Source organism: Corella eumyota, chromosome 6 (genome assembly GCF_963082875.1).
Source record: "Corella eumyota chromosome 6, kaCorEumy4.1, whole genome shotgun sequence".
In the NCBI taxonomy this organism is placed as follows: Eukaryota; Metazoa; Chordata; class Ascidiacea; order Phlebobranchia; family Corellidae; genus Corella; species Corella eumyota.
The window spans coordinates 3,353,210-3,378,347 of record NC_137495.1 but is presented as its reverse complement, the minus strand read 5'-3'; the positions used below and the strand labels follow the sequence as shown (position 1 = coordinate 3,378,347).

The 25,138-nt window shown below is 31.0% G+C and overlaps 3 protein-coding genes across 4 annotated transcripts; all 3 read right to left on the bottom strand.

Annotated features, from left to right (window-relative positions):
- Nucleotides 1–468: 468 nt before the first annotated feature.
- LOC145754807 (claudin-7-like) lies at nt 469–3,929 on the bottom strand. The gene is made up of 5 exons (XM_082570932.1): nt 3,739–3,929; nt 2,003–2,127; nt 1,802–1,921; nt 1,509–1,661; nt 469–1,093 (listed from the first exon to the last, which is right to left on the bottom strand). Exons 1-5 carry the CDS (start codon nt 3,845–3,847, stop codon nt 959–961), a joined length of 642 nt encoding a protein of 213 aa, XP_082427058.1. The 5' UTR covers nt 3,848–3,929; the 3' UTR covers nt 469–958.
- Nucleotides 3,930–5,781: 1,852 nt separating this feature from the next.
- On the bottom strand, nt 5,782–25,123 carry LOC145754535 (TOG array regulator of axonemal microtubules protein 1-like). Of its 2 annotated transcripts, none has more exons than XM_082570598.1 (24): nt 22,989–25,123; nt 22,751–22,889; nt 22,115–22,201; nt 21,582–21,785; nt 20,309–20,442; nt 19,596–20,069; nt 19,389–19,513; nt 19,142–19,295; nt 18,903–19,056; nt 17,512–17,583; nt 17,253–17,372; nt 16,934–17,140; nt 15,981–16,074; nt 15,451–15,536; nt 14,795–15,000; nt 14,215–14,313; nt 13,894–14,033; nt 13,585–13,705; nt 13,215–13,379; nt 8,563–8,712; nt 8,285–8,416; nt 7,876–8,086; nt 7,537–7,623; nt 5,782–7,442 (listed from the first exon to the last, which is right to left on the bottom strand). In XM_082570598.1, the coding sequence occupies exons 1-24, from the start codon at nt 24,993–24,995 to the stop codon at nt 7,222–7,224; spliced, it is 5,589 nt and encodes a 1,862-aa protein (XP_082426724.1). In that variant the 5' UTR covers nt 24,996–25,123; the 3' UTR covers nt 5,782–7,221. The 2 variants fall into 2 exon arrangements, with proteins under 2 accessions (XP_082426724.1, XP_082426725.1); XM_082570599.1 differs by having other exon boundaries at nt 19,389–19,501.
- On the bottom strand, nt 10,648–12,993 carry LOC145755204 (uncharacterized). Its single transcript, XM_082571432.1, has 4 exons — nt 12,973–12,993; nt 12,790–12,892; nt 12,400–12,594; nt 10,648–10,760 (listed from the first exon to the last, which is right to left on the bottom strand). The coding sequence occupies exons 1-4, from the start codon at nt 12,991–12,993 to the stop codon at nt 10,648–10,650; spliced, it is 432 nt and encodes a 143-aa protein (XP_082427558.1).
- Nucleotides 25,124–25,138: the final 15 nt, after the last annotated feature.

The window sequence follows — 25,138 nt, the reverse complement described above, 5'->3', positions numbered from 1 at the left end:
TAATCTTGAAAATACTTCGATTATCTCCATTTTATATCAGCTTGTTTTTTTACAAGTGTATGCACTTTTATTAGTTAACTTAACTTATTTATCCTTTTCAAATAAAGTAGAAGTATTAGCATAACTGCAAAAACTGTTTTAAACTACGAATTTATCTTCAAACTTTTTATATTACTAACTACTAGCCAAGCAAATGTAAAGATTAGAAGTTGTTTAATTCTTTCTTATCAAAAAACGCTTTGGTGCAAAAAAGTGCACGAGGCAAAAAGAAAACGTAAGTTTAATTGTAAATTGCCATATAAGGGATTAAGGCAGTTCAACGTCGGGCTACCAACAATGGCGTCGTTTCTCTTTTTCGTTCTTTATTTGTGACATCATAATCAGTATCTGGATTACACTTTTCAAAAGCTAAGTTTAAGAAAAATACTTCATGTGCGATGTTTAAAAAGTAATATGTTTATAAAACAATTTTCGGTGTGATTTTTCGTTTCTTTATTTACAAACAAGGGCCGAAAGTTTAACAAAAAATCTAGAAAAACAAACTGTTTTAAAGGTAAGATATAGGTAGTGAAAGTTGTGAAATGAAGTATTTCGTAAATAAAATGTAGTTAAAAATAGTGCAAAAATTTAATATTTAAAATTATTAAAGCATTACTATAAAAAATAAAACCCTTAAACTAAACAAAAACAAAATTAGGCAAAAATTCTTAAAAGAAGGCAAGGCCACGAAACTACTATAATTCAATATGCACAAAAATAAAATAAATCGGTATTTGCAATAACGACAACATTATTTAAAAAAGCACAAACTAAAAAACAGTTATTCACAAAAACAATTTTAAACAATTACAATTTTTTTTTTTTTAAAGAGTCAGTAGTTTTAAATTTTTGTCAATTCTAGTCGCACAATATAAAGAAGTTTGCGATATCAATGACGTCACTGAAATTGTGACGTCATTTAGATATATTCAGCTGCGTTGGTTTTGGGCTTGTGGGGATTGTAAGTGTAAGGACGTCCACCATCGTCTTCATCTGAATTCCATGATGAACAACACATAAGAAGACCGGCAATAATGCTCAGGGCCATTGAGATCTTATTAAAATATAAATCAACTGATTTTGATTTATCCGCAAAGTAGAATTTATATTTACATTCAATTATTACTTTTGTTATTAATCATATTACTAAGATGGTTAAGTATTTAAAGTAAAGCTTTTTATTTTGGGAATCAAATAATTTAAAAATTGTGGTAACCTACTGTAACATTTAATTGATATTCAATAAAATAAGGAATGGTAACTGACTAAATATTCCACAAAATATAATCAGTTATTTAGTTTAAGTCGCAATATCAGTTATAAGTACCCTGGTATCAAGCTGTCTGCTATAAGATAATCTTTAGTGATCCTAACCCTTGCCTCGCATATATATTAACAATCATGTTTTTTACAAAAAAATCAAAATTATAAATTTGTTTTTAAATCACATGAGATTGTTATAAACTTACCCAGCCAACAAAGAGAGCTTCTCCGTACACATATCTTGTGTTGTTTTGCGACAACAAACTGTTGTATTCGGTAAGAACGTTGCTGGCGAACCAAGACACTGAAATACCAATCGAGATACCAGCGATAGCGTGAATGACTCCTGATGCAATAACCTGCAAATAAAAAAAATAAAGTTATAACGACATTTAAAAAGAGGCAAACTTTGTCGTTGTTATACCCAAAAAGAAAAATTATGACCCAAGAATTATGTTTTTTTTAATTCCTTTTAATTTGTTTCGCAAAATATTTTTACCATTCTGCTCTTTAGTCTTGGGTTGTCAGCTCCAACTGTTGTACATTCAAGTCCAAAAACTGCGACCAAGATTCCGATAAATCCCAGTACCATAGCGAGGCAAGTTGTGGCTCTAGCGCCCTATAACGACAATAAAAATAATTTTTTTTTGTGCCAAAAAAGAAAAAAAAGTAAATCCTTTAAAAATGTTGGTTTAACTACCTGTAAAGAGGCTGGAAGACCAAGAAAGAAAGAATCGTATGCATCGCAAGTCCACAAACCAGTCGATTGATGTTGACATTGCGCCCAAAGACCACTTGTTCTATAAACCAACTCAATAACCTCACCTAAAAAAATAAAATATTTACTAAAAAAATTAAAAAGTTTTGCCAATACTTAAATAAGGTAATCTTTTAACAAAGTCATGGTTAATAATGATATTTTTTTAAAACAATTTTTTAAAAACGAAAAAATGAACTCTTTGGTGACGTAATTAACTTAAAAACAAAAAAAAACGGGAAACGAAAATAGTCACATGATTATGATTTGTATGTGGGTGGAAACTATAACCCATATCACGTGATTACTCATTACCCTGACCGATACGTCACAAATAAAATGACGTAAGCATTGTTATTATTACCTATATTTTAATTTTCTCCTTACCCACTTCCCTTTCATTTTTAAAAAGAATGCCAAATAAGGATCTTAAAATTAAAAATGTTTTTTTAAATATTAAAAATGTTTTTTTAAATATTAAAAAAAACGTTTTTAACAATAAAAAATTGATACTATTGATTAAAAGTGTAAGGCAATATAAAATATCATCTAGATACATTGTGTGAAGCATGGGTTAAATTACATAAAACTATTTGTTATTAAATTGAAAATAAATATCAGGCAAAAAAACGCAGTTAAAATCAAATTTTAGCCAAACTCGGTATAAAAATATTGTGTTTTAAAAAATAAAATTGTCATAGCAAAATAAACTCATCGCAGCGTGGCATTTCTAAGCACCTTACAATAATATTTCGCTTGACTGGATTTAAATCCAACCACGGTTTTAACGTCTCGCTGAATTGAATGCGCACAACGGACGAATTAGGGCAACACTGCGCGACTTTTCACTCGTTTCTTTTTGAATAAATAAAAACTTTTCAACCAAGTGTTTTTACCCTTTCTTTTTAAGTTTTATTATTAAAAGTATTCCGTCATTTCAAAATAAATTTTTAAATAGTTTTTAGGTATTTTCCAATGCTACTATAATCCGATTATTTGGACTTATTTGGTCTTTATATTAAAATAATTAAAATGTATTAAATAAAATAAGCGTTTAATCCGACAAATAATGGTGTAGTTATTTAAATTAATATACATTTATGTGTAGTTAACCGATTTCTAAAAAATAAATGTAGTTTTCCTAATTAAAATACCGAGGAAACCATTTTCTTACAAAGGCGAATTTGTATTCACAACATTTAGTGAATATCAACATAAAAATCACAAAGTACAATGACTAACAAAACATGATCTACAGAACGTTCAAATCATCATGAATTCACTTTTTTAATGATTCAAAATTTCTAGATAATTCATCATTTCTATTCAACACAGCTAATGGTATTTAAGTAACATGTTATCAAAAAAAAAATCGCCAATAATTTTTATCTTTTATATAAATATTTTCTTCAATAAAAATAAGCTTCTTAAAAATTAATCAATAATAGTAAGATTAAAATCTTTTTATTATATATTTTACACATTTATTTGTTTTTGTGTCTTAAATAAGATATAAATTTGCTTCTTTTAAAAGAATAATTGTACAATTCAAAACTCAAAAAAATCTTTATTAAGGTTAATTTTTAGATTTTAAATTTAAATAAATACTTTGTAGAACATAAATTTTACCTGTAAGTTATTAATTAATAAAACTCAAAATATTAATTATTATTTTTTACCTTGTCTGTCGCTCTGTCTCCAGTTAGGCAAAACACAAGTTACAATCGAACAAATCCAACCAATTGTTGCAAGAACAAAACCACAAATTTGAAGAGCTCCGTTTGCCATTTTTAATCAAAGTTCTTGATTTGAAGTTTAACAACTTTTAGTATATTTTTAATTTTAATAAATCTGAGAACGTAAAAAAAAAATTAATTTTCGATTTTCTAACTGCTCCTAAATTTAATAAAGCCCGTTTGAAATCGTGATTAAATTTGAGACGTCAAGCTGGCACAATTTTATTATATTCCAAACGCATAACTACTTAAACAATTTTAAGTTAGGCTTTCGATTTTAACGATTTTTTAATAATATTTAAATTTCCAATAATCCATAAAAGTCTTCGACAACTTTCATTAAATTTAAATTATTTAAAACTTATCGTTTTTTTGTATAAGCGCTTATAACACAACTACATCAACGATAAGAAACCTTTGATAGGATCCAGACCCACGCCCTTATTCTTTATACCCTGACAAAGAATCAACGAGGCCCCTTTTTACTTAACTATCAGACTATAAGTAGAGCGCTATTTCGAAATTACAGGCTACCTTATTTAAACCAGCGAATAAGAATGGGTCTCCTATTACGTCATCGCCACACTCCAATAAGCTCAACGCCTGAACAGTTAGTGAAGTCCTCTTTTGACTTTGTTGAAGTGGCCCTAGTTTCATTTTAGCGTGAAAATTCGGGTTTCTTTTTTATCTTGGGCTCCGAAGTTTTCTGTTGTATTGAGTTGGCGCAACAAGTTTTATATTAACAAAAACCTGAAAAGACGCAAAGTAAAAATGTCTGTTTTTAAACATATACAAAAGCTACACAACTTTTGTCTGCCTGTCTGCACCTAAACCAAGCATGTTAAAACTTTACATAATTAATACTCATATACCTCAAAATGGTGTTTAAAAAATACCCTTACATTAACTACCTTTTTTTTACTTACATCGGTTTAAATACTTCGCAGTAACAATCTTATAAAATAACTAATCCAAAACAACTTGTTTATAGTTAAGCCTGCTAAAACACGCCAGTTGCTTAAGCCAGGAAAAAACGAACCTTGCTACTAGTTTTAACTTCCAGCAAGTTTCTCCAATTTCGTTTCAGCGTTTGAAGTGGCGTGCTTCTTTTACTTACAATTAGGGCGCCTGCTACTTAATATTATAATAATATAATGAGGCCTTTGAATCATAATAAAACTTCGGTTTTTACAAGCAGAATTAAGTAATCTTGTACGAGGGTATGATATTAAAATAATATTGTTGCCATCAAGAAATTTTATACATTCCAAATAGTGTTAATGATGACGTCATTTCGAATGAAATATAGGATCTTGTTTTCTAAATGGACTTCCGTACATTGTACACAAGTATATATAACCTTATTAAAATGCTTCTGACATACATACCTTTTTTAAACGTGGTCCAATGTAAAAGGTAATTAAAATTCTTGCGTTAAGTCATTGGTCGCAACACTTCGTTAATTTGGCGCGATCAACAAAAGATAAATTGGTTGGAAAGTTTCAAATAACAAAATGTCTGAAAGGCAACAACTACGTCACCAAACTGTAAAGCACTTCGAAGTATAACATATATCTAATTAAAAACGGGCATTTTTATAAGTTAGTATTATATAAATTTTAAACTAAAATGCTGAATTAAAAAATTCTTACTGTATCAACAATAACATTAAACCGGCTGCGTGGTGTAGTGGTGGTAAGAACACTTGCTACACACATGAGGTCGTGGGTTCAATTCCCACTGCTGTAGCGCCTTGAGACGGGCGCTATAAACGGTATGAACTCCTGCTGAGCCAGCACTTAATCAGCAGCATAATTATCGGGCAATTATAATCCATAATATCCCAAACTGCCACAGGTAACTCGGGACTGGGTCGGAGTAACTGATGTTACTCTATGTTTAAGTCGCGCATTCGAATTTCCCACATCGAAGATAAAGATATATATACAAAAAAAACATAAACACAAGGCATTGTATAATATACGAATCAAATTTATATTTATAAAAAGTAAAAAATCTAACACTATAGTAATAAAGTTGTCGGGATCTTATTCTGAGCGCACAGTGAAGTGGGTTGACGAAAAACAGAAAAAAAGCAGAATTTCGTTGAGAATTTTTTTGAGAAAAATTAAAGAAATCGATTTTGAATTTTAAAATTTCAACCAAATAAAATAAAACAGATTCAGAAAATGAAGACTTTTATATAAATATAACATCGAAATCAATAAAAAGTTGTAAAATTTAAAATTATGTTTTTTTTTCAACCAAATAAGATCAATTTTAGTTATAAAATTCTACTCCACATAAAACTAATTCTACAAAACTTTAAGCCCAAAATGACGTCATAAATAACCTTATGACGTCATCAATATTCAGGCTAAATACAACATGGAATAAAAGTATATAAAAAAGTATAGTTTAAAAGTATTCTAAATATTTCAATGAATAAAATAAGTTTGGCGAATTCCAATCACAATGCCAGAACGTTGTAAATCAGAAGTAAATATAGTAGAGCACTGTTATTTATAAATAACTATCAATAAACATATATAGTTTTTTTTTATAAAAAGGCTTTGAAAAAATAAAAATTAATTTAAATTTTAAGAGTATTCACGTAAAAATGTAATGTCACTTTTTGTTTTCTTATTAATATTACCCATGGTAATGGTAATACTACCTATAACAATAAAACGAAATACAATTATTAAGCGTAATACTGTGCACTAACAAATACAAATATAATTTTTTTGTGAACTCTTGTAGAAATAAGTAAAGCTAAAAAATAAAGGAATATTCTCTACAGGAAAAAAACTTTTAAAATCTAACAAAAAACCAAACATATTTTATATACAAGTGCAATTAAAAACAATCGATAGCACAAAAATCTTTCTATATCAATAAAATGTAAACCTTTATAAAAACTGTTATAAATGTGTAACAAATATAGATATATATTTTTAAATGAAAATAAATAAAAGTTACTCTTTTAAGATATTTGTACAATTTTGATTTAACCAGTTAACACTTTACGGTTAAAACAACACTGTAGTTCAGATGTTGGTTTGAAAATATAACAAATTTTAGGAATATTTTGTCTGCATTTAGCAAACTACACCAAAAATGTTTTAAAAAGTAAGTATATGAGTGTGTAAAACGTTTTTTAAAAAAATACCCTTAAAAATGTAAAAGTGAATTGAGATGTAACGGAACTAAAAAATGCTTAAAAATTGTTGTTTTTTTTAAATACAAAATTAAATATTAATTCTGCATTAGGGCAGAGTATATGGAATAAACTACTAAAAAATGCCACTAATGTTATGGCAAAGTCTTAACAAATGCCTCTAAAAAAATCAGTATTAAAAGAATTTTAATTTTTTCTTTGGAATCAGAAATTTTCGGTTGATCAAACCAAAATTCATCAAATCCTTATAATTCTAAAATATCTCGCACTCGGTCAGAAATATTATGCGAATCAGCATAATCTAGTAAACGCTGACCCAATAGTTTGTAGAGTATAAGAGTGAGTTGGGTGGCCTCGTGCCGGGTGGTATAAGCGGCCCCACGGGGTGAAAGAAGGGTGCTAAGAATGGGTAAAACTTGGCGCTCGACAACTTGAAGTTTGTGGCTGGGCACATTACGAAGAATTCCTAAAATTTGATTTTTTAAAAATGGCAAAAAATCTAACACTAATTTGTACTGGTAATTCTACCAATATATTAAGTATTTTAATGTAAATTGTACCTGTAAGTTTTTCCATTGCAACTGGCTTTGATTTTCCAGTTCCGTATTGAACAACATTAGCAAGGTAGGGTATAAGTAAAATGTGGTCTGTTTTGTTTGAGCAAAATAATGATAAAAAATGTTTTCAGATGCAAAAAAAGAAAAAATCACATAATTACGCATATTAGACACATAATTACGCATATTAATAACAAAAGAAACCCAAATAAAATAATTACAAAAAGGATGTATTATTTATAGTTTGAGTTTAAATTAGCATACATTTTCCTATTTTTAAAATAGAGGTGATAGAAATGGCATTAATAGCAGGATAGATCCTATTTTGGTCCTGAAACTTACCGATTTTAGAGATAAGATGATCCACAACACCCAACGCAATCTCACCATGTTGTTTTGATTGAGATAACTTAAGTAAAGCTGGAACCAAAACACCTAAACTTTCCCTAATACTATTCCCAACCTCATCAATGATCACGGACAAACCTTGCAACCCAATTAAGTTGATTTTTGTGTTCGAGGTTGTAAGAAGGTTATTGTATGCATCCATTATCTAAAAAAACGATTTTTTTTTTGCTTAAAGGTGACTTTGAGAAATATATATGGCCTTGACATAGCATAGAAAACATAACCTTGACATATCATAGCCTTGAGAAAACTTTTACTTTCACTAGCTTATTTATAGAATTAAACCCAAAATAATGTAATATTATTGTTAATTTTGTATGCATTGGCTTTTTTGTTTTTTTACCTTAAGAATGTGCTCTTCCACCCATGGTTTATTGTCCCTTATTTTGTTATGCAAAGTTGTTACAAAATCTTTTCTTTCTTTCAAGTTCCCTCCACTTAATCCAGCACATAAACTCTTCACTTCTTCATAATCCTGTTTAAAAGAGAAATGGATTACTTAACAATAAATACAAAGAATGTTTTACAACAGAAATACTTTCAAATTTAATCAAAAAATTTTAAGGATAATAAAAAACCATGAATACAAATTCTTTGAAAAAATTATGATGCCATAGTTACCATCTCAATATTCCCCCTTGAACCTGGAGCTTTTCTCCTTAGAGATGCGCTGGAGGATTGGGAAGTTGGGGACTTGTATGTGGATGCAGAATTTGTCCCACTTCTCCTCATGCTGCTCTTTCTACTGCCAACTGATCCAGATCCCAATCCCTGAAAAAAATTACGTCAATCAAAAAAAAATTAACAAGATTTAAAAAAATTTTTTACATTATTTATGTTGCAATATTCACTAAACTAATGCAGTTAAATAGAAGTGAGAAAACGTAATACTAGTTTAACGGTGAAATAAAAAAGGAATAAAAGATAAGATAAACAGCGGGACGCTAAAGTAATAGGAAAAAGACAAAACAACATGCGTATAACGTACACACACATACTACCTTTCGTACGCCATTAAAGTAGTGCGCTACACAATTCCCCCCCAGAAACTTAGTAAAAATTACAAAAAAATTAAAGACCAACGGTAAACGTTGTTTCTTGTTTTTTTTGGTCTTCCACGTTTATTGGAATTGCCACTTGAACGGGATGCGTCAAATCAACGTTGGCTGGCTTCAAACGATCTACGGACAAGTTTGTTTGGTACCACCAATATCCAAAATAAAAGTTTTTATATCACGCTTTATTATGACCCTTCATAAGTCGCTGTTAATGGGGAGGCGATGAGCATCTTTTCGGATAAAAACATATTTACAAGTTTGTAAAGTTTGGGGGACATATGTAGTTTAAGTTGCATGGCAAGACATGTGTTGTGGCATAAACTGACTGAATTTTTCGCAAATTTGCTTTAATTTTTGTTCTTTTTTTTCCGTCAGGGTCATGTGAAATAAAATTCCCAGGCACAGTAATGGGGGGCGTATACTAGCTTCGCCGTCGACACCTTTAAATCTTCTTCTTTAGGGACAGTTCTTACACCTAAAAGCACCCACGGTAGCTGATTCGTCCAGTTAGGTCTAGTCAACCGCGCCATCAACGAATTTTTCAGGTGGCGATTGTATCGCTAAACCTAGCCATCAGATAGCGGCCTAAAAGCCCATGTGTGGTGTAACTGAATGCCAAGTAAAGCGTTTATAAAAAAAAAAAGTAAAAAAAATCTTCTAACACTAGAGGTAAATTGCGATCCCTTATCAAACGACATATTTAAAGGAACACCAAATCGAGATATCCAAATGTATAAAAAAGTTTTCGTACATATATCTGTTGTTGAATTCTTCTTTGGAATTGCTTCTGGACATCTTGTAAATCAAACTTTTTTTGCTTTTGGCCATACTGTCATTTAAAAAAAAGGCCCGTCATTTGACAAAAATTGTCCTGTCTTTCGAAAAGAAATGTCCTGTCCTCTGAAAAAATGACCTGTCCTTTGAAAAAAATGTCCCGTCCTTTGACAAAAATTGTCCCGTTCTTTGGAAAAAATTGTCCTGTGCTTCGAAAAAAATTGTCCTGTTTTTTTGAAAAAATGTCCTGTCCTTAAAAAAAATGTCCCTTCCTTTGAAATAGTGTCCCGTCCTTTGACAAAAATTGTCCCGTCTTTCGGAAAGAAATGTCCGGTCCTATAAAAAAAATGTCCTGTTCATTTAGAAAAATTGTTCTGTTCTTAAAAAAAAGTAATGTCCTCGTTCTTTGACAAAAATTGTTTCGTCTTTCAAAAAGAAATGTTTTGTCCTTCGAAAAAAATTGTTCCGTCTTTCGGAAAGAAATGTTCTGTCTTCTGAAAAAAATGTCCCGCCCCTTGACAAAAGTTGTCCTGTGCTTTGAAGAAAATGTCCTCTTTTGTAAAAAAAATGTCCGGTCCTGCAAGACAAAATTTCGTCATAAGGCTACCTACAAATTTTAAATCAATTAATTCGCGGATAGTTCAGATTAAAGAATATGATAAGTCGTGCAAAGTATAAAATATTTTCTTTCTTCTGACAAAAAACAATGGGACGAGGCTTACCAGTTGAAACATCACTCAAAACAGTTGCGCCCTTGATGCCCACTATTACATCAGCAATTTTCAGATTAGTTTCCGTGGTACAATATGCTTGTACTTCCGGTACAAGTTGGTCTGCGGCAAAAATCTTAAAATCGAAGTCAATTACGTTATTTTTAATGCAGGAAATGGAAGCCCGTGTCTTTTCCACTAATATGTTGAATGTCAGTCGTATTTTCGAATATAGCTGACAGTTGTCGTTGTTGTCGATTAGACCAAGGATCAGTGGCTTTAGAAAAAGCAAAAGTAAAGGGTTTGTGGGGATCTGTGTGGATGGTAAAGCTCAACCTTGGAGAAAATAACAGAAATGGCGAACAGCTAAGTACATGGCTAGCAGTTCCTGGTCAAATGCACTATATTTAATTTTCGCAGTTTGCAAATATTTACCGAATAAAGCAAGGGTTGTCCAATTTCCACCGATTACTTGTTTGCAAAACCGTATGTTGTGATGCGTCAACCCTTTAAGGCTGTTGTGGCATGTCTTTGGGGCTAATGTAGCATGGCACAATTAGCAAGTGATAATTTTGCCTTGTCGAAAGCAAATTTAGTGTCCTTATTCCAGATTAACTTCTTTGGCTTTCCTGACAAACTTTTATATTTGGCGTCACTGTTTGGGCGGCATCAGGAATAAAACGAAAATAAAAATTTATCATTACAGCAAATTCCTGTAGTCCCTTTAGGAGGGCTGGATTTGCATGATAGCTGGATTTGCATGATAGGAGGGCTGGATTTGCATGATGGCTGGATTTGCATGAAAGTTAAGTTCTGATTTGCCAAATTGACATTTATTTATGTTGACGACTAAGCCGTGTAGTGACAGAACTTAAAAAAGATTTTTCAAGTGCTGAAAGTGCTCTTTCTGTGATTTTCTGGCTACCAAAATGTCATCAAGATAAACGAAAACGAAATTAAATTTTTGACATACGCTGTCCATGAGACATTGAAAAGCTTATGCAGCATTTTTTTAACCCGAACGGCATGTGCCTAAATTCAAAAAGGCCAAATAGCGTTATGACAGCGGTCTTTGGTATATCTTCAGGGGCCACTGGCACTTGGTGATATCCTCTGATTAAGTCGATTTTAGAAAACATGCAACAACCGTGCAAATGCGATGTAAAATCTTGTATATTGGGTATCGGATAACGATCCGGTTCTGTGATTGCATTTAAACGGCGATAATCACCGCGCGGTCTCCAACCTCCAGAAGCTTTCGGCACCAAATAAAGGGGTGAAGACCAAGAACTAGGGGAGCGTTGAATTATTCTAAGTTCTAACATCTTCGTAAACTCCGCTTTGGCAATAATAAGCTTTTCGGGTGGCAATAGACAAGCGCGTGCGTGCACAGGTGGACCGATGGTAAAAATGTAATGCATGATATTGTGCTTCGTAAACTTTTGATCAAAACGGGGCAATGTTAGCTCTGGAAACTGATGCAATAACGACGTGTAAGTTGAGTTAACTTGCAGTATCAATTTTCGTTAAAGATATTTTTTGCAAAAGCTTTTTGCCGTTAACGTTTATAAGGAAGGAGTCTTTACGCAAAAAATCTGCACCAAGAAGTGGCCTAAGAACATCAGCAATAACAAATTTGCATAAAAATGTACCAATAAGTGCGGGCAAATTTTCATAATTTTTGTCCCGTATGTATTTTTTTTGTCCCGTATGTGCATATTTTGCCTCCATTTGCAGAAAGAAGTGGTTGTTGTTTGGTTCCCATGCGTCGCTCATAACTGGTTGGCAGAATAACACTTACTACAGCACCAGTGTCAATAAGAAATCTAATTTTGGATTCGATGTCGTGCACAAAAAATAAATTGTTTTGCAATTTAGTTTTCCGAAAAATTACAGGGTGGAACGTGTTTTCTTACCTTGTTTCCAAACCGGCGATAATAAAACACAGAGAATCGCCAATCGTATCGGTTTTCGCTCAGTTTGTGCCCGATTCACTCGAGAAATGGCGTAAGGTGATGGAGCGTTTCTTGACATCCATACAGCATCGGCACGTTGCGCAGGTGCACGCATGTTTGTAAAGGAATCATCGACAAGAACTGAACATACATCTTCTGGTAGATGTTGCAAAAAAAGATGTTGAAAAATAAAACACGATTTGTAATCGCCTAACAACGCCAACATTTTGTCCATTAATTCGGACGGTTTGCAGTCTCCTAAACCACGCATGTTTAGCAACCGGGAAGACCTCTCTTATGCGGCAAGACTAAAAGTTCCTAGCAATCTTTGTTTGAGTGCTTCATACTTACCATTACTGGAAAGATTTTCCAATAAATTAATGACTCGAAGGGCAGTATTTTGATCCAGGGCAGCAACCACATACAAATATCTCGTTTGATCAACATTTATTTTCTTAACTCAAACTGAGCTTCTGCTTGTTAATACCAAACTCTCGGATGAGCTGACCAAAAGCTTGGCAGTTTTAAAGAAACAGAATTCTCTTCTTCAATCATTCTAGAAATATCGTTTCTAGATATCGGGGTCACCAATGTAGCAGTTATATAAAAGTGAGAAAACGTGATACTAGTTTAATGGTGAAATAAAGAATGAATGAAAGATAAGATAAACAGCGGGGCGCTAAAGTAAAAGAAAAAGGGCAAAACAACATGCGTATACTACGCTTTGTATGTCATTAAAGTAATACGCTACAAAACTATAATTAAAATATTCTTACCCTTTGTTTAATGCTCGCTGCACAATCTCTAAGATCTTGAGCCAGTTTAGCTGATAAAAATCTATCCAGACTTGCTTCAAAGTTGGGGTGGTTCATTAAAGTTTGGATAATTGTTTTACCAGATTGTCGAACATCAGGCGAACTATCACAAACAAAATTCGACACCTGAAAGAATAAGAATTTAAACACAAATAAAATGAGTTCGTATAGTTTTATATCATATATCTATGGGTAAATACTTGTAGGAATTATATCACAACAATAATATGAAGGTTAGCGGCAAAATTGCTTCAAATACAGTCCAAAGAAACGGTTCAACTAGTTTTTAAAAATTCTGCAATACGTGGAAAAAAAGTAAGCATTAACTTACAGCATCTAGCAATCTTTCAGTTATATCCCTCTGCCCACCTAGTGCCTTATCAGGTCCTATTTTGTCAACTAATTGGGAACAAAAGTTGGCTGTGCTGCTGCGAATCGTTTTGTTTTTATGTCTGTAATGTTAATGCAATGTTAAATTGTGATTTAAATTACACTTTAAATCGATAGATAACATAACACAAAATTTTTTAGTGTAAGTAATACAGTGTTTATATAAATTTAAAATAAAATTCTAAAATAAATTTTTTTTGTTTAGGAAGTAGATACAAATAAATAATTTATAAACAGTTAATAGATTTACCTTAGGCCAGTGTTAAGTAAAGCACTGAGAAACTTTGCAGTAGACGAAGCCATCAAAACACTCTGTAATGCTTTATCTATTTCATCCCTCATAAAAACATTCATTTTACCAAACTCAGTGATCAGAGCTTGCACCGAAATCTAACAAAAAACAATAGATTTAAATAAAAAAAATGAAAAAAACATTAAAGGCAATTTATTCAAGTACATTGTGGTAATGATATTTCTACAAAATTGATTATTTTTACAAAAACATAAAATAATGATTTTTTTTTTGTTGCAAGAGTCAGGGTAAACACTTAATTGAAAGTAACAACTTTACCTCCAGGTCCTGATCGGCGAGGGGTTTCTTTACATGGCTGTAAATATCTGTAAGGGTCACAACACTTGTTCTAGCTACTTTTGACCGCAAGTTGTGAACCTAAACATATTAAATGGTTGTAAATAAATTGGTCGATTCAGAAAATACATATATTGGTGACCATATATGCCTAAATACAAAGTAATTTATTTGTTCAATACAACATATATGTTTACAATGACATTATGTTGTAATAAATCAGTTTAAAACTGATGACAAGCTTATAAAAATCAAATTTAAACAAACAGTTTATATAAGAATGTATGGTACCCACAGACAGAAGTAAAGTTTGTTTAGCTGTCTACATTCACACACCATACTAAGGGCACTCTAAGCCCTTATTTATATTGAGTATACTTGGTTTAGGTAAACTTCAATCTGACAGTTACAATATTATTGAACTGATATTAATCATTCAACAAGTTTCAAATGAATACATTGTATACAATTATAAAATAAGTAAGTTAAATGACAAAATATTAGGCTAAAAACCAACTCAAAAAAACCAACTTATTTTACTACATAAAAAGAGTTAGCTTACATTTTTACTAAGAAGAACGATGACATCATGATATCGAGATGCAAGGACTTCCCGGTGATGAGTTGCCACTCTTTGGAGGAGGATCATGACCTTTTTGATGTTCTCCCAATCCTCCGAGTCCGCCGTCTCGAGCGTGACAATCGCCTCCGACAAGGAACGTTCTGGATAATCGAGCGGAAGTTTTTGGACCATCGCAAATCCTGTTCCTAAAAAAATTTTTAAAATAATAAAAAAAGAATAAAAATATTTTTTAATTTTTAAATGTAGTATAAAAATAAAAATTAAACATTTTAAAACTTAAATTTCTTGTTTTAGGTAATTAGCACACAATATTCAGGTCACCAGTTTGTAATTTAGACAAGTTATATTTAAATGTTACGAGCTTATACATAATTGATTAGCTCAATTGTTTGGTAATAATGAAAACACGCTTTCGGGGAAAACTTTGCATTATTTATTTACAACAAATTTCCATCCACAAAAAATTTGACCTAAATCACACAAAAGTTTTTTAGGTAAAACATATTTCACTAATCATTGTAAAAGGCATGACCTTAGTGAAACAGTAGATCCCATGAACCAAACCCTATTTAGTAAACAGTATTATTAAAAAAAGTGACGTACACTTGTGTTTAATTAGTTTATAAATTATTTACCCTGCCCAGTTTTTGCACTTTTGTTTCCAGCTAATCTATCACGAGAATAACTATTCATACTTTCACTTTTGTCTGTTCGTGATGAACTAAAAAACAGGTTTTTAGAAATTAAAACAAAAAATGAACCCCAAATATAGCTTTATAGAAAATTAATTGTTAACCTAACTTTTAAATATAGGACTAAGGATTTTAAGTTTTAATATATATCATAACTATTTATTTACTGAAATCAAAATATTGATTAAAATGTTAAGATTTTATTGGGTAATTATATGTAAAAACATGTTGTTAATGTGTTAAAAAAACAACACGTTGTAAAAAGATATGAATAAGTGAAAAATTGGAACAATAAAAATGAATTATTGATTTAAAGAAACACCTGTTTTATAAACAATCGATGTCAAAATATGTTTTCAATTATTCTTGTTCACAAAAAAAAAGATTAATCGTTGAAAAATTATTAATAAAAAGACTAATTAAAAACTCAGGTATTTTGATAATTTAAAGTTTCTTTAATGCCGAGTACTTACACTTTTGTGATAGATTCCGTTGGTTTACCCTCAAATGGGGAAATGACTGAAGAAGTTCCCATATGAGAAGATCTATTTGAAATCACTGAAATATCTGAAATAATAAAGTTAAGCAGTTTATATTTGATAAATCAAAAATTAAAAAAATGTGCCAATACTTGAAATAAAAAAAAAACAGCAAATTCATAAAAAAATATTTTGGATCATTCTTAAAAATTTTTAAACACAATATTACAAAGCTATGGCATTAATAGGTTCTTAAACTATGACCTAGTATGTTCTAATACAACCTTAGTTAAACATGATCTTACAATGAAAATTACAAGTTTATGTTATTTAGGTTAAATCAGGCCTATAAATTCTGCCGGTATAACAAAATTCCGCACAGGCATTACGCAATTACTACACACACCCATTTACTTGAACTTCAAATAAAGTTCTAAAAATAAACAAAACTCAAACCCCATTCTCCTTAGTTTAATAAGTGAGTTTACGAATTTTGAACGTGATTATATAAAAAAATTATTTTTAGACAAGGTGGGGTTACTATTCCTACAATTTTGATATATATTTTAAAAGGGTGTTACCTATATTATTACACTATATGGAATATACCTAGGAATTAGGTCTGTAATATACAAAAGCAACAGGGCATGGCATTAAAATCTCTTTAACAATAGGATGAATATACAAAGATTACATCGATAATGTCTTTGACGTAGTTAAGTCAATAACAAGCACGTTATCGTGGTATATACTTTAAAAGCTTTTATGAATTTCATTTTTTAAATGTTAATATTGTTATTACTAAAAAGTATCAAAATTTAAAAGCATAATAAATTCATTTTAAAATCCTAAAAAACAAAGATTTTAAATAAATTATAAAATTCTAAAAAAAAAATTTTTAAATATTTTTTGGAATAGTTTTTTTTTAGTAAAAAACTTTTAAATACCTGATGACTTGTTGCTATGTTGTTGTTGTTGCAAGTGCAGTCCCTCATTAGAGTAAGATTCCTTCTTTTTAGTTTGTCTTATTCTCAGAGAGGCAGACAAGGAAACTTGGCCATCAATTTTTTGTGACAAATTTGAAATTGATTTATTCGGTTTTTGGAAGTTTTCGTCACTTGAATTATTTCGAACCGCCCTCCCAAAAATACCATCTAAAAATAAGATTTTGTTCAGTGAAAGGGTTTTTAAAATAATAAGTCTAAAAATAATATTTTTTTGGCTAAAAATTAAAACTAAATTTTCACAAAGATTTTAAAATCTTACCAAAGAGTAAATTAGAGTCTGTTTCGGTTCCAGCAATTGCTCTAACGTCCTCCGTACTCGGGGAAGAGGAGGAATTATCCTGCTCCAAACTCGTTGCAGAAGATGGAGAGGAAAACACTCCTGGAAATTTTAAAATAAAAATTTACTAAAAAAAATTAAAAAATGATTTTCAATACTATTATTATAAATAAATCTTTGTATATATAGGATTAATTGTCTAACTAATTATCTAGGCAAGTTTAGTTCACTTTTAACTTACCAACTCCTTGAACATTAAACGAATCCGAAATTATTTCTGAGGCTGAAGAAGTTTGAGCTCCAAATGGGGATCCTAAAGAATAAATTTAAAAATTTAATAACCAAAATTTTAATGATCTAAATACAATTTAACATGTATTTTTAATATGTTTATTATATTAAAACTATTTAAAAATCTATTAGAAGTGACCTATACATCATAACCTATGCAGAATCATTTGTATTAAAAGTACACAACTTATGTAAAGGAAATAATATTATATGTAGTTAAAAAATAAATATTTTATTAAATAAACTAGTACTCTGAATTATAGTTTTAAGAACTTAGTCAAAATAAAAGAATTAAGATGTAATAAATCACCAAAATAACAAATAGTTGGCAAAAACTAAAATAAATTCAAACATCAGAAAATAAAAACTTGGATTCTTTAAGGTAATATTTATTCAAATAACATATAGTCTAGTAGTGTATTCGAAGTTTAAACATTTGTAAAGAATCAACACAACCAAGTTTTGGTAAATATTACTTCTTCCCACCTTGAAAAAATAAAGCTTTAATTGCTCAGGTTATTTACATAAGAAAAATACAAAGTCTGCCTTCAATCCGTCACCAGGTTTATTATACAAAAATTCCTAATAATAACACTTTTTACAATATCTTATTAAACTTTAAGTCAAACTGGCTTCTCCTGCCTAAAAGCACACACAAAGACGTGACATATCAGAGTTTTAAACTGTAGTTAACCTGTGTCTGCCTACACTAAATATTATTATTGCAATGTTTTTTCAGTTTATGGAAATTCGCTTTTCAAAAAAATTTGCACATTTATTTAATAATAAAATTGTTATATTACCATAAACCACTTAACCATTTTCTAAATAACTTAAAAAATAGACAATTTTTGGTACAATAAAATAGTTTTTAGCCTACCTCTGCTTTGGTTATTTCGGTATGTTCGATTAAATAACGAACATAATAAAAAAATAAGCTAAGATTAAGATGGAAAACAGCTGATTTAAGTACTTGACATGACACTTGTGGTTTATTAACAAACAAATTTCTAATGTTGACTTTAATATAGAGTGTCCTGTGCGCAAATTTAATATAAAACGGGGGATGATAAACACAAGTAAACTACTTCATGTGGTAAAGTTATTGGATAAATAAGATAAAAATCTTGGCAGATTTAAACCACAATAAGGGAATGAGTTAATAAGTCGTGACGCAAATCATCATTTTATTAATAAAAAGTGGTATTCATTTTAAGCCTGTTCATATCTGAAATCTATTTATCATGTTTTTTTTTCAAAAAAAAAATCTACCAATTTATTTTTAAAAAATGGATTTTTAGGGATTTTAAGACGTTATTAAAAAAAAACTCATTTACTAACCTCTGTATGATTTGTTTTTGTCGGGTTGGTTGAAGTTGTTGTTTTTGAAAGTTTGTGAGTTAAGTTGAGATCCAGTCATGGTTGAACTTGAGGAGTCTGTTCGTCCCCCACTGTAACCAACCTTACCTCCCACCACTGACAATGTAGAATCAACCTAAAAAAAAAAAAAAAAAATTAAATTAAAAAAAAAATTAAATAGCTTATTGTTTTGAATTCCTGATAATGCATTAATTTTTTACATTTTTCGGGTGAAAAGTGGCCCCGGTGTTTGGGTTATACATTAGAGGTGGTGGTTCAGATTTGTTTACAATAGATGAAGTAATACTTGTTGAACTTAAACTCTCAGGTAACAAAGAGTTTTGAGATGATCGACCACTGTCAAATATTCGAGAGCTAGTAAAACAAAAATAAAATTATTTAGAGTTTAACATATACAAAAAGTCACATTTTTTAAAGATTTAAGTAAAAAAATAAATGCGTTCTTACCTGAATGATGGTATTGAAATGTCAGGTGACTGTCTGACTGCATCTTCGGGAGGAGTTGGCTGACTTCTCATCCGTTGCCGACGGTTTTGTGCACTTCTGCGTATTGAGCTCACCTGGGATTGAAACTAAATTATTTAAACAATTAAAAATAAAAAAAATTTGGTTTCAAAAAGAATTTATGTTAAAATGAGAAAATATAAATTCTACCTCATTGATGGCAAATGGTTCGTTGCTGGAATCATTGTTTGGAAATATCACAGAATTTGACTGAATTGGGGAGTGCATGGCTCTGGTGGCCACTGTTTTGGGCAAATTATGTCGCGCCGAGTTGTTGTTATTTCCGTTCGACGGAATCGGTTTTGAAAAATTGGTGTATAAACTTGTTGACGAATGCACAGAGTGTTTAGATGTCGGGGAGTAAGCACTTATACTGGTAGACGAGGTGTCGTTTAAAGGGAACGATAAATCCAATTCACTTGTGTTGTGGCTACTTTGGGTTGAAAATGTTGGCTTTGATTGAAATTCGCTGAATTTTTTGTTGAAATCGGCCGAAGGACTGAAGTTGAGTTTAGTGTTTAACGGAGGCGGGGGACGCATCAAAGAAGTGTGATCCGAGGAGGTTTTAGCGATCATTCGATCAAAACGAGGTGAAGCTGATGTGTTGGATAACTTCATTGGAATCTAAACCAAAAAAAATAAATTTTAAAGAAAAATAGAAAATAAAAAAATTGAAATTTTTTTCTTGAGTACGTGATTATTAAGAAAGTCAAAACTTTATTTTTAATTCTAATTTTAAAATATTATAGTATAAAGTGTTTAAACTACAAAATAATTCATCACATTTTAAAACATAATTTCTCTTCATTAAATATTTATTACCAACACTTCAATACTTTGAGTTAAATTTTTAAATTACTTACGTTTAAAATGTTGTCATCAATTTTAAGAACATCTTTTGATCTTATTTGCATTTTTGCTAGATCCCTATTCTTGGTCGCTGATCTTGCTAACGCCGGTTTGACCATTATTGGGGATTCAACCGGTTCTGTGTGCCCTAAAATCAACAAGTTTAAATTAAAACATGTGCCAAAAATTAAATTATTTTAACACTAGGAAAGCTTTAAATCAAATATATTCCTACTAGACATACCTTTACAGCATAAAAACATAATATTACTTTTTACTAAATAAGAATAAAATTACTAAACCAAAAAAATTTAAGGCCAACAAGCTTTTTATACAGCAACAAACTATATAGAAAAAAAGAATTGCAAGAGTCAAACACAGTGGTGGATAGGACAATGTTGAGTCAAAACTGTGAAGCACAACATACTGCACAGCTTGATGCAATAAAACTGTCATGATTTAAAAATTAATGAACCCGAAAATCGGATGCTTTTTAAAATGCAAAAAATAGTATATTGTCGGAAAAAAAGTTAAAATAAAAAAATAAAAAAGACAAAGCTTTTTATAGAGTGGACATAAACAAACAAATCAGTTAAGTTATCCGGACGCGCTATCGCTAATCTTATTGTCCATTCCAGCACACACAAATGACTTACAATATCTCTCTAAACAAACAATGACGCAAGAACAATGGTCGTAAATTGACACTTCTTTTACTTGTAAACCCCACTCAAGGCAGAGCTAGCAAAATACTTGTCGTACGAATCAATTTAACAGTGCTGGGCTGTGTGTGGCTGTTGTGGAATTTTCAGACTAGTACACGTCGTGTTTTGTGACACAAAAGAATTAATTGGAATATTGTAAAGGTGGCAAAAATGTCAAATTTTGTGGCCTATTCTGATGTTTAAAAACACAAAAAATAAATTTCTGAACCAAACAAAAATAGCAATTGAATAAGAATGTATTTCAGCAATGATTTAACACATTTTTATTAAAAAAAGTTTAGTCATTATATGTAAACCACATGTCCTAACTTACAAAGTAAATTAGTCAATACTCAAGTGGCCTACAAAATCACTACTTCAATTTTAACACTTAAATGTTGGTTTGGAGAAAAAGTTACATTGTTACTAGTATATAATACCGGTTTATCTGACACAAAATCACAAAATAGTAAAAATTTTATCAAATGGCCTATACGCTTTTTTAATTAAGTCTTTTTGCAAAAAACTGTAACATAATACCTTTGCTGACAACATTATTCTAAAAATAATTAGGTTTACATACTTGCTGTATTGGTAGGTGACTGTTCACTTGCTAAAGGTAGAGGTTTGTATTGCATTGCTTGATTCTGAGCCAATTTTGGTGAAGAATTTTTCTCGAAGAATGAACTCGGACAAGAACTTGATAAAATTGTTGGATCTTGGTTGGAGGTTGATGAAAATTGGTTGTTTCCGCTTGCTGCAAATGATGGTTTATAACCATTGTTGTCTGTAATGTAAAATATGTGAGATTTATATGCTAGAATTTTACAAATACCAATGATGTCTAAAATGTACTTAAAATTACTAGCCTATCAAAGTATTCAAAAATACATACAAAAATTTGGGTAATTTTCATTTATACAAAATTTTGTACATTGAAATTAACATTTTTCTGTAAAACCAAAATCAATAATTCCTATTATTAACAATAATTTGTCACAATTAAACGCAGAGAGGAATCAATTTAACACCTGGCAATTGGTATTTGGCCTATTATATAAATGCCTCCTTTATAGAAAAAAAAATAATATAAAATAATAAAATTAAAATATTTACTTGAGTTCTTGGCTATTGAGCTACTTCTCACAGTCGGTTTGCTGTGTTGTTGTTTCTTTCGATTGTGAATTTCTCCGTACGTGGGCCCTAAATAATTCAACAAAATTTAAATTTAATAAACTTAACTGAAGCAAAAAAATTATAAAGGTTTTTTTTATTTTAACGTTACAGAAATATAAAATAAAAAACAGTATTTACTCATTTTTTAGAAATTTTCTATGACAAAGTTAATGCTACTAACACCAACATCAATTCGACAAAGAAATTAAATATTTCGACCTTATTCATTATATATATACTGGTTGGTTACTAGTAGCAGACAGGAAAATAAATAAACTGTTAACCTTTCAAATTATAGTAAACTTCTACTACATGCTGGTAAAGTTAATACTAGAAACAGTTTTAACAAGCAATAAAGTTAATGTTTTTAAAAGAATCAAAATTGGTCTGGAAAATATTTTACGCAAGTTATCATTATTAACATGGAATTTCCAATAAACAATAAAGCAATTTCTCCTATGACATTAACAAACACATCAAACAAGAAAATAGTTGCTAGTATAATAAAAGCTGAACTTCCGATAACCTTTTATTAGGCCCCAAAACCAAATATTTATTAAATATTTTTCGTCTAACCTGGTGATGGAATGGAATCAAAGGAATGGTTGAATTTAGTTTTAAGCCCATGAGGTGGACTGGTGATTTCGGATTCTGGGCCCCAAGTATGTTTCGGCCTGAATGGAGGTTTTTCTATCGATTTGCCATGGTGTTGATACTAAAAAATAAACAAATAAAAATAAGTACACACATTGTAAAATAATAATGAAAAAAAATGTCTTAAAAATTTTTTTTTTAAAAACAAAAAATGTTTTACCTTTACTGGTGCACTACTTGGAAGGGTTCCATTTTCTGGGTTCTCCTTATCAGACCATGGAAATTGCCTTTGTTTTCCTGCACTTAAATGCCTTCGAGGTTGAGTTAAAATAGTGGAAGACTCAAGACTATTTTCAGGTGAGTATCGATAATCCGACTTCAACTGCTGCTGTGACTCAGCTCTTCTTTTGTCAAATGATCTGTTCATTGCAATTTGTTTTGGTTTGGCTGCGTTAACCCATTGCATATCAGCCCCCATGTTTGGTGCAATGGGAGAGGGGTACACGGCATATTCAACCAGCATTTTCTCATTTAGACGTGGCAGTTGTTTGCGCATTAATCTTGAATGTACGGCTGAAATAATCCCAGTTGCATTGCTGTGCTGTATCTCAACTTGACCTATAGCATTGTTTATTGGATATAATGAAGATATGTCTGGGCCAAGGATATGTGCAATCACAGCAAAACAATCGAGAGTTGCCTTTCGAACATTGGGCCTAGCATCCATCAAAGAAGGTGCTATTAGATTGCAAACTTTTTCTATATTAATAGGTTGATCTTTGTTCTTTGAACCTAATGAGAATTTTAGTAAAGAGGCAATAATAACATGGATAGTGTCTTCGCGAACTTTAGCTTGGCGGTTTTCCAGCTTTGGCGAAAACATTTCAATAACGACTTGAGGTCCGACTAACTCCATTAAATGTAACAGAACTTTCATAAATTCGGATCGAACACTGTTTTGGTTGTTGCCTAAGCGCTTTGCAAGAGCTGAGATAAAAATCCTCGGCAATCTGTCATGTTTAAGGTAAGTACCAGCCATTGAAATGACCTTATCAAAAGTCTGCAGAGCAGCACAGGAAACCTTCCAATCTTTGTCTTCAATAACCGGTTGTAAATTAGAAACTAAAGGTAACAGGTTGCTCTGATCTCGCAGAAGAGACACATCACCAAGTTCATTAAGCATCATTTTGAGATCAAGACAAGCTTGTAGTTTGACACTGGATAAAGAATGACCCAAAAGGTCAAGGGTTTGAGAAGGGATGAACGGAATGGTTAAAAAATTGTGCTCATTTTTATTGTTTAAGTTGTTAATTGTTTGACTAAAGGGATTGTTGACTCTGGGTTGATGGAAAGCAGAACTTCGATCTGATAAACTTCCATCTTCAGAATTCTTACTTCGAGGATAATAACTTTCAAGATTTTCTAAGTCTACAGACTCAGATTTTTTAACTCTTTTTGTTTCGAGAACATTGTGGAAACTAGTGTACGTCATTTGCAAAGGAGTTGGTAATCTTTCAATGTAGCGACTGAACATGTCTCTTCCAATAAACTGCTTTACTTTTTCAATTGTCTTTAACACTAGCTCCTTGTCCACATTATTTTCCGTTAAATTGGTTACAAGACTGTGCACAATATCAAAAAAGTCTTCTGCTTTAAACTCAGGAAAAAGTAAAGTGGGAAAGGAGTGAATCACCTGCCTTCGTGTTTTAAGGTCTTTATGTTGAATGCCATCACAGGCAATAATGTGTAAAATTTTAAACACGTCATGTGAATGTTTCATGTACATGTGCAATGTCTGAATTGATTCTTTTTGAATACTGACCGCTGGGTCTCCTATATTAGAAACAATTTTCGATAGAACTTTGTGCATGTAAATGTCTAAATCAGGGCCAAGTTGAGGGATTATTTTGGCGATTAATTTGGTGCATTCTGTGCGAATATTTGGGTTGTTATCTTGCAACGCAAATGAAAACCCCTTAAATAATGCAGCCTTGTTTTGAAAGATAAAAACACTGTTGTTATTGTGAAAATGTTCGTTCAAGTAACTCAGAGCCTGGTTTCGTTTGACGTCAGATTGTAGAAGTTGTAAAATTGTACTTTCATCTATTTGCCGAGAGACATAATCATCTAATCCACTCATTTTTGCAGAATCCATTGTTTTTTCTCGATATGGAGTCGATTTTTTTACTTCAAACACATACGACTGTTTTGCGATTTGACCTGCCATTCCATAGACATTATCAAACAAATTTCACATAAGGTAATCTGAAGATCATTCTTTTTTCAGTTCCTTAAACAGTGGATGGGCAACTGAACAAAATGTTATATTGCATCACCTAACATTGCAATAAAAAAAAGATTTTATTACCT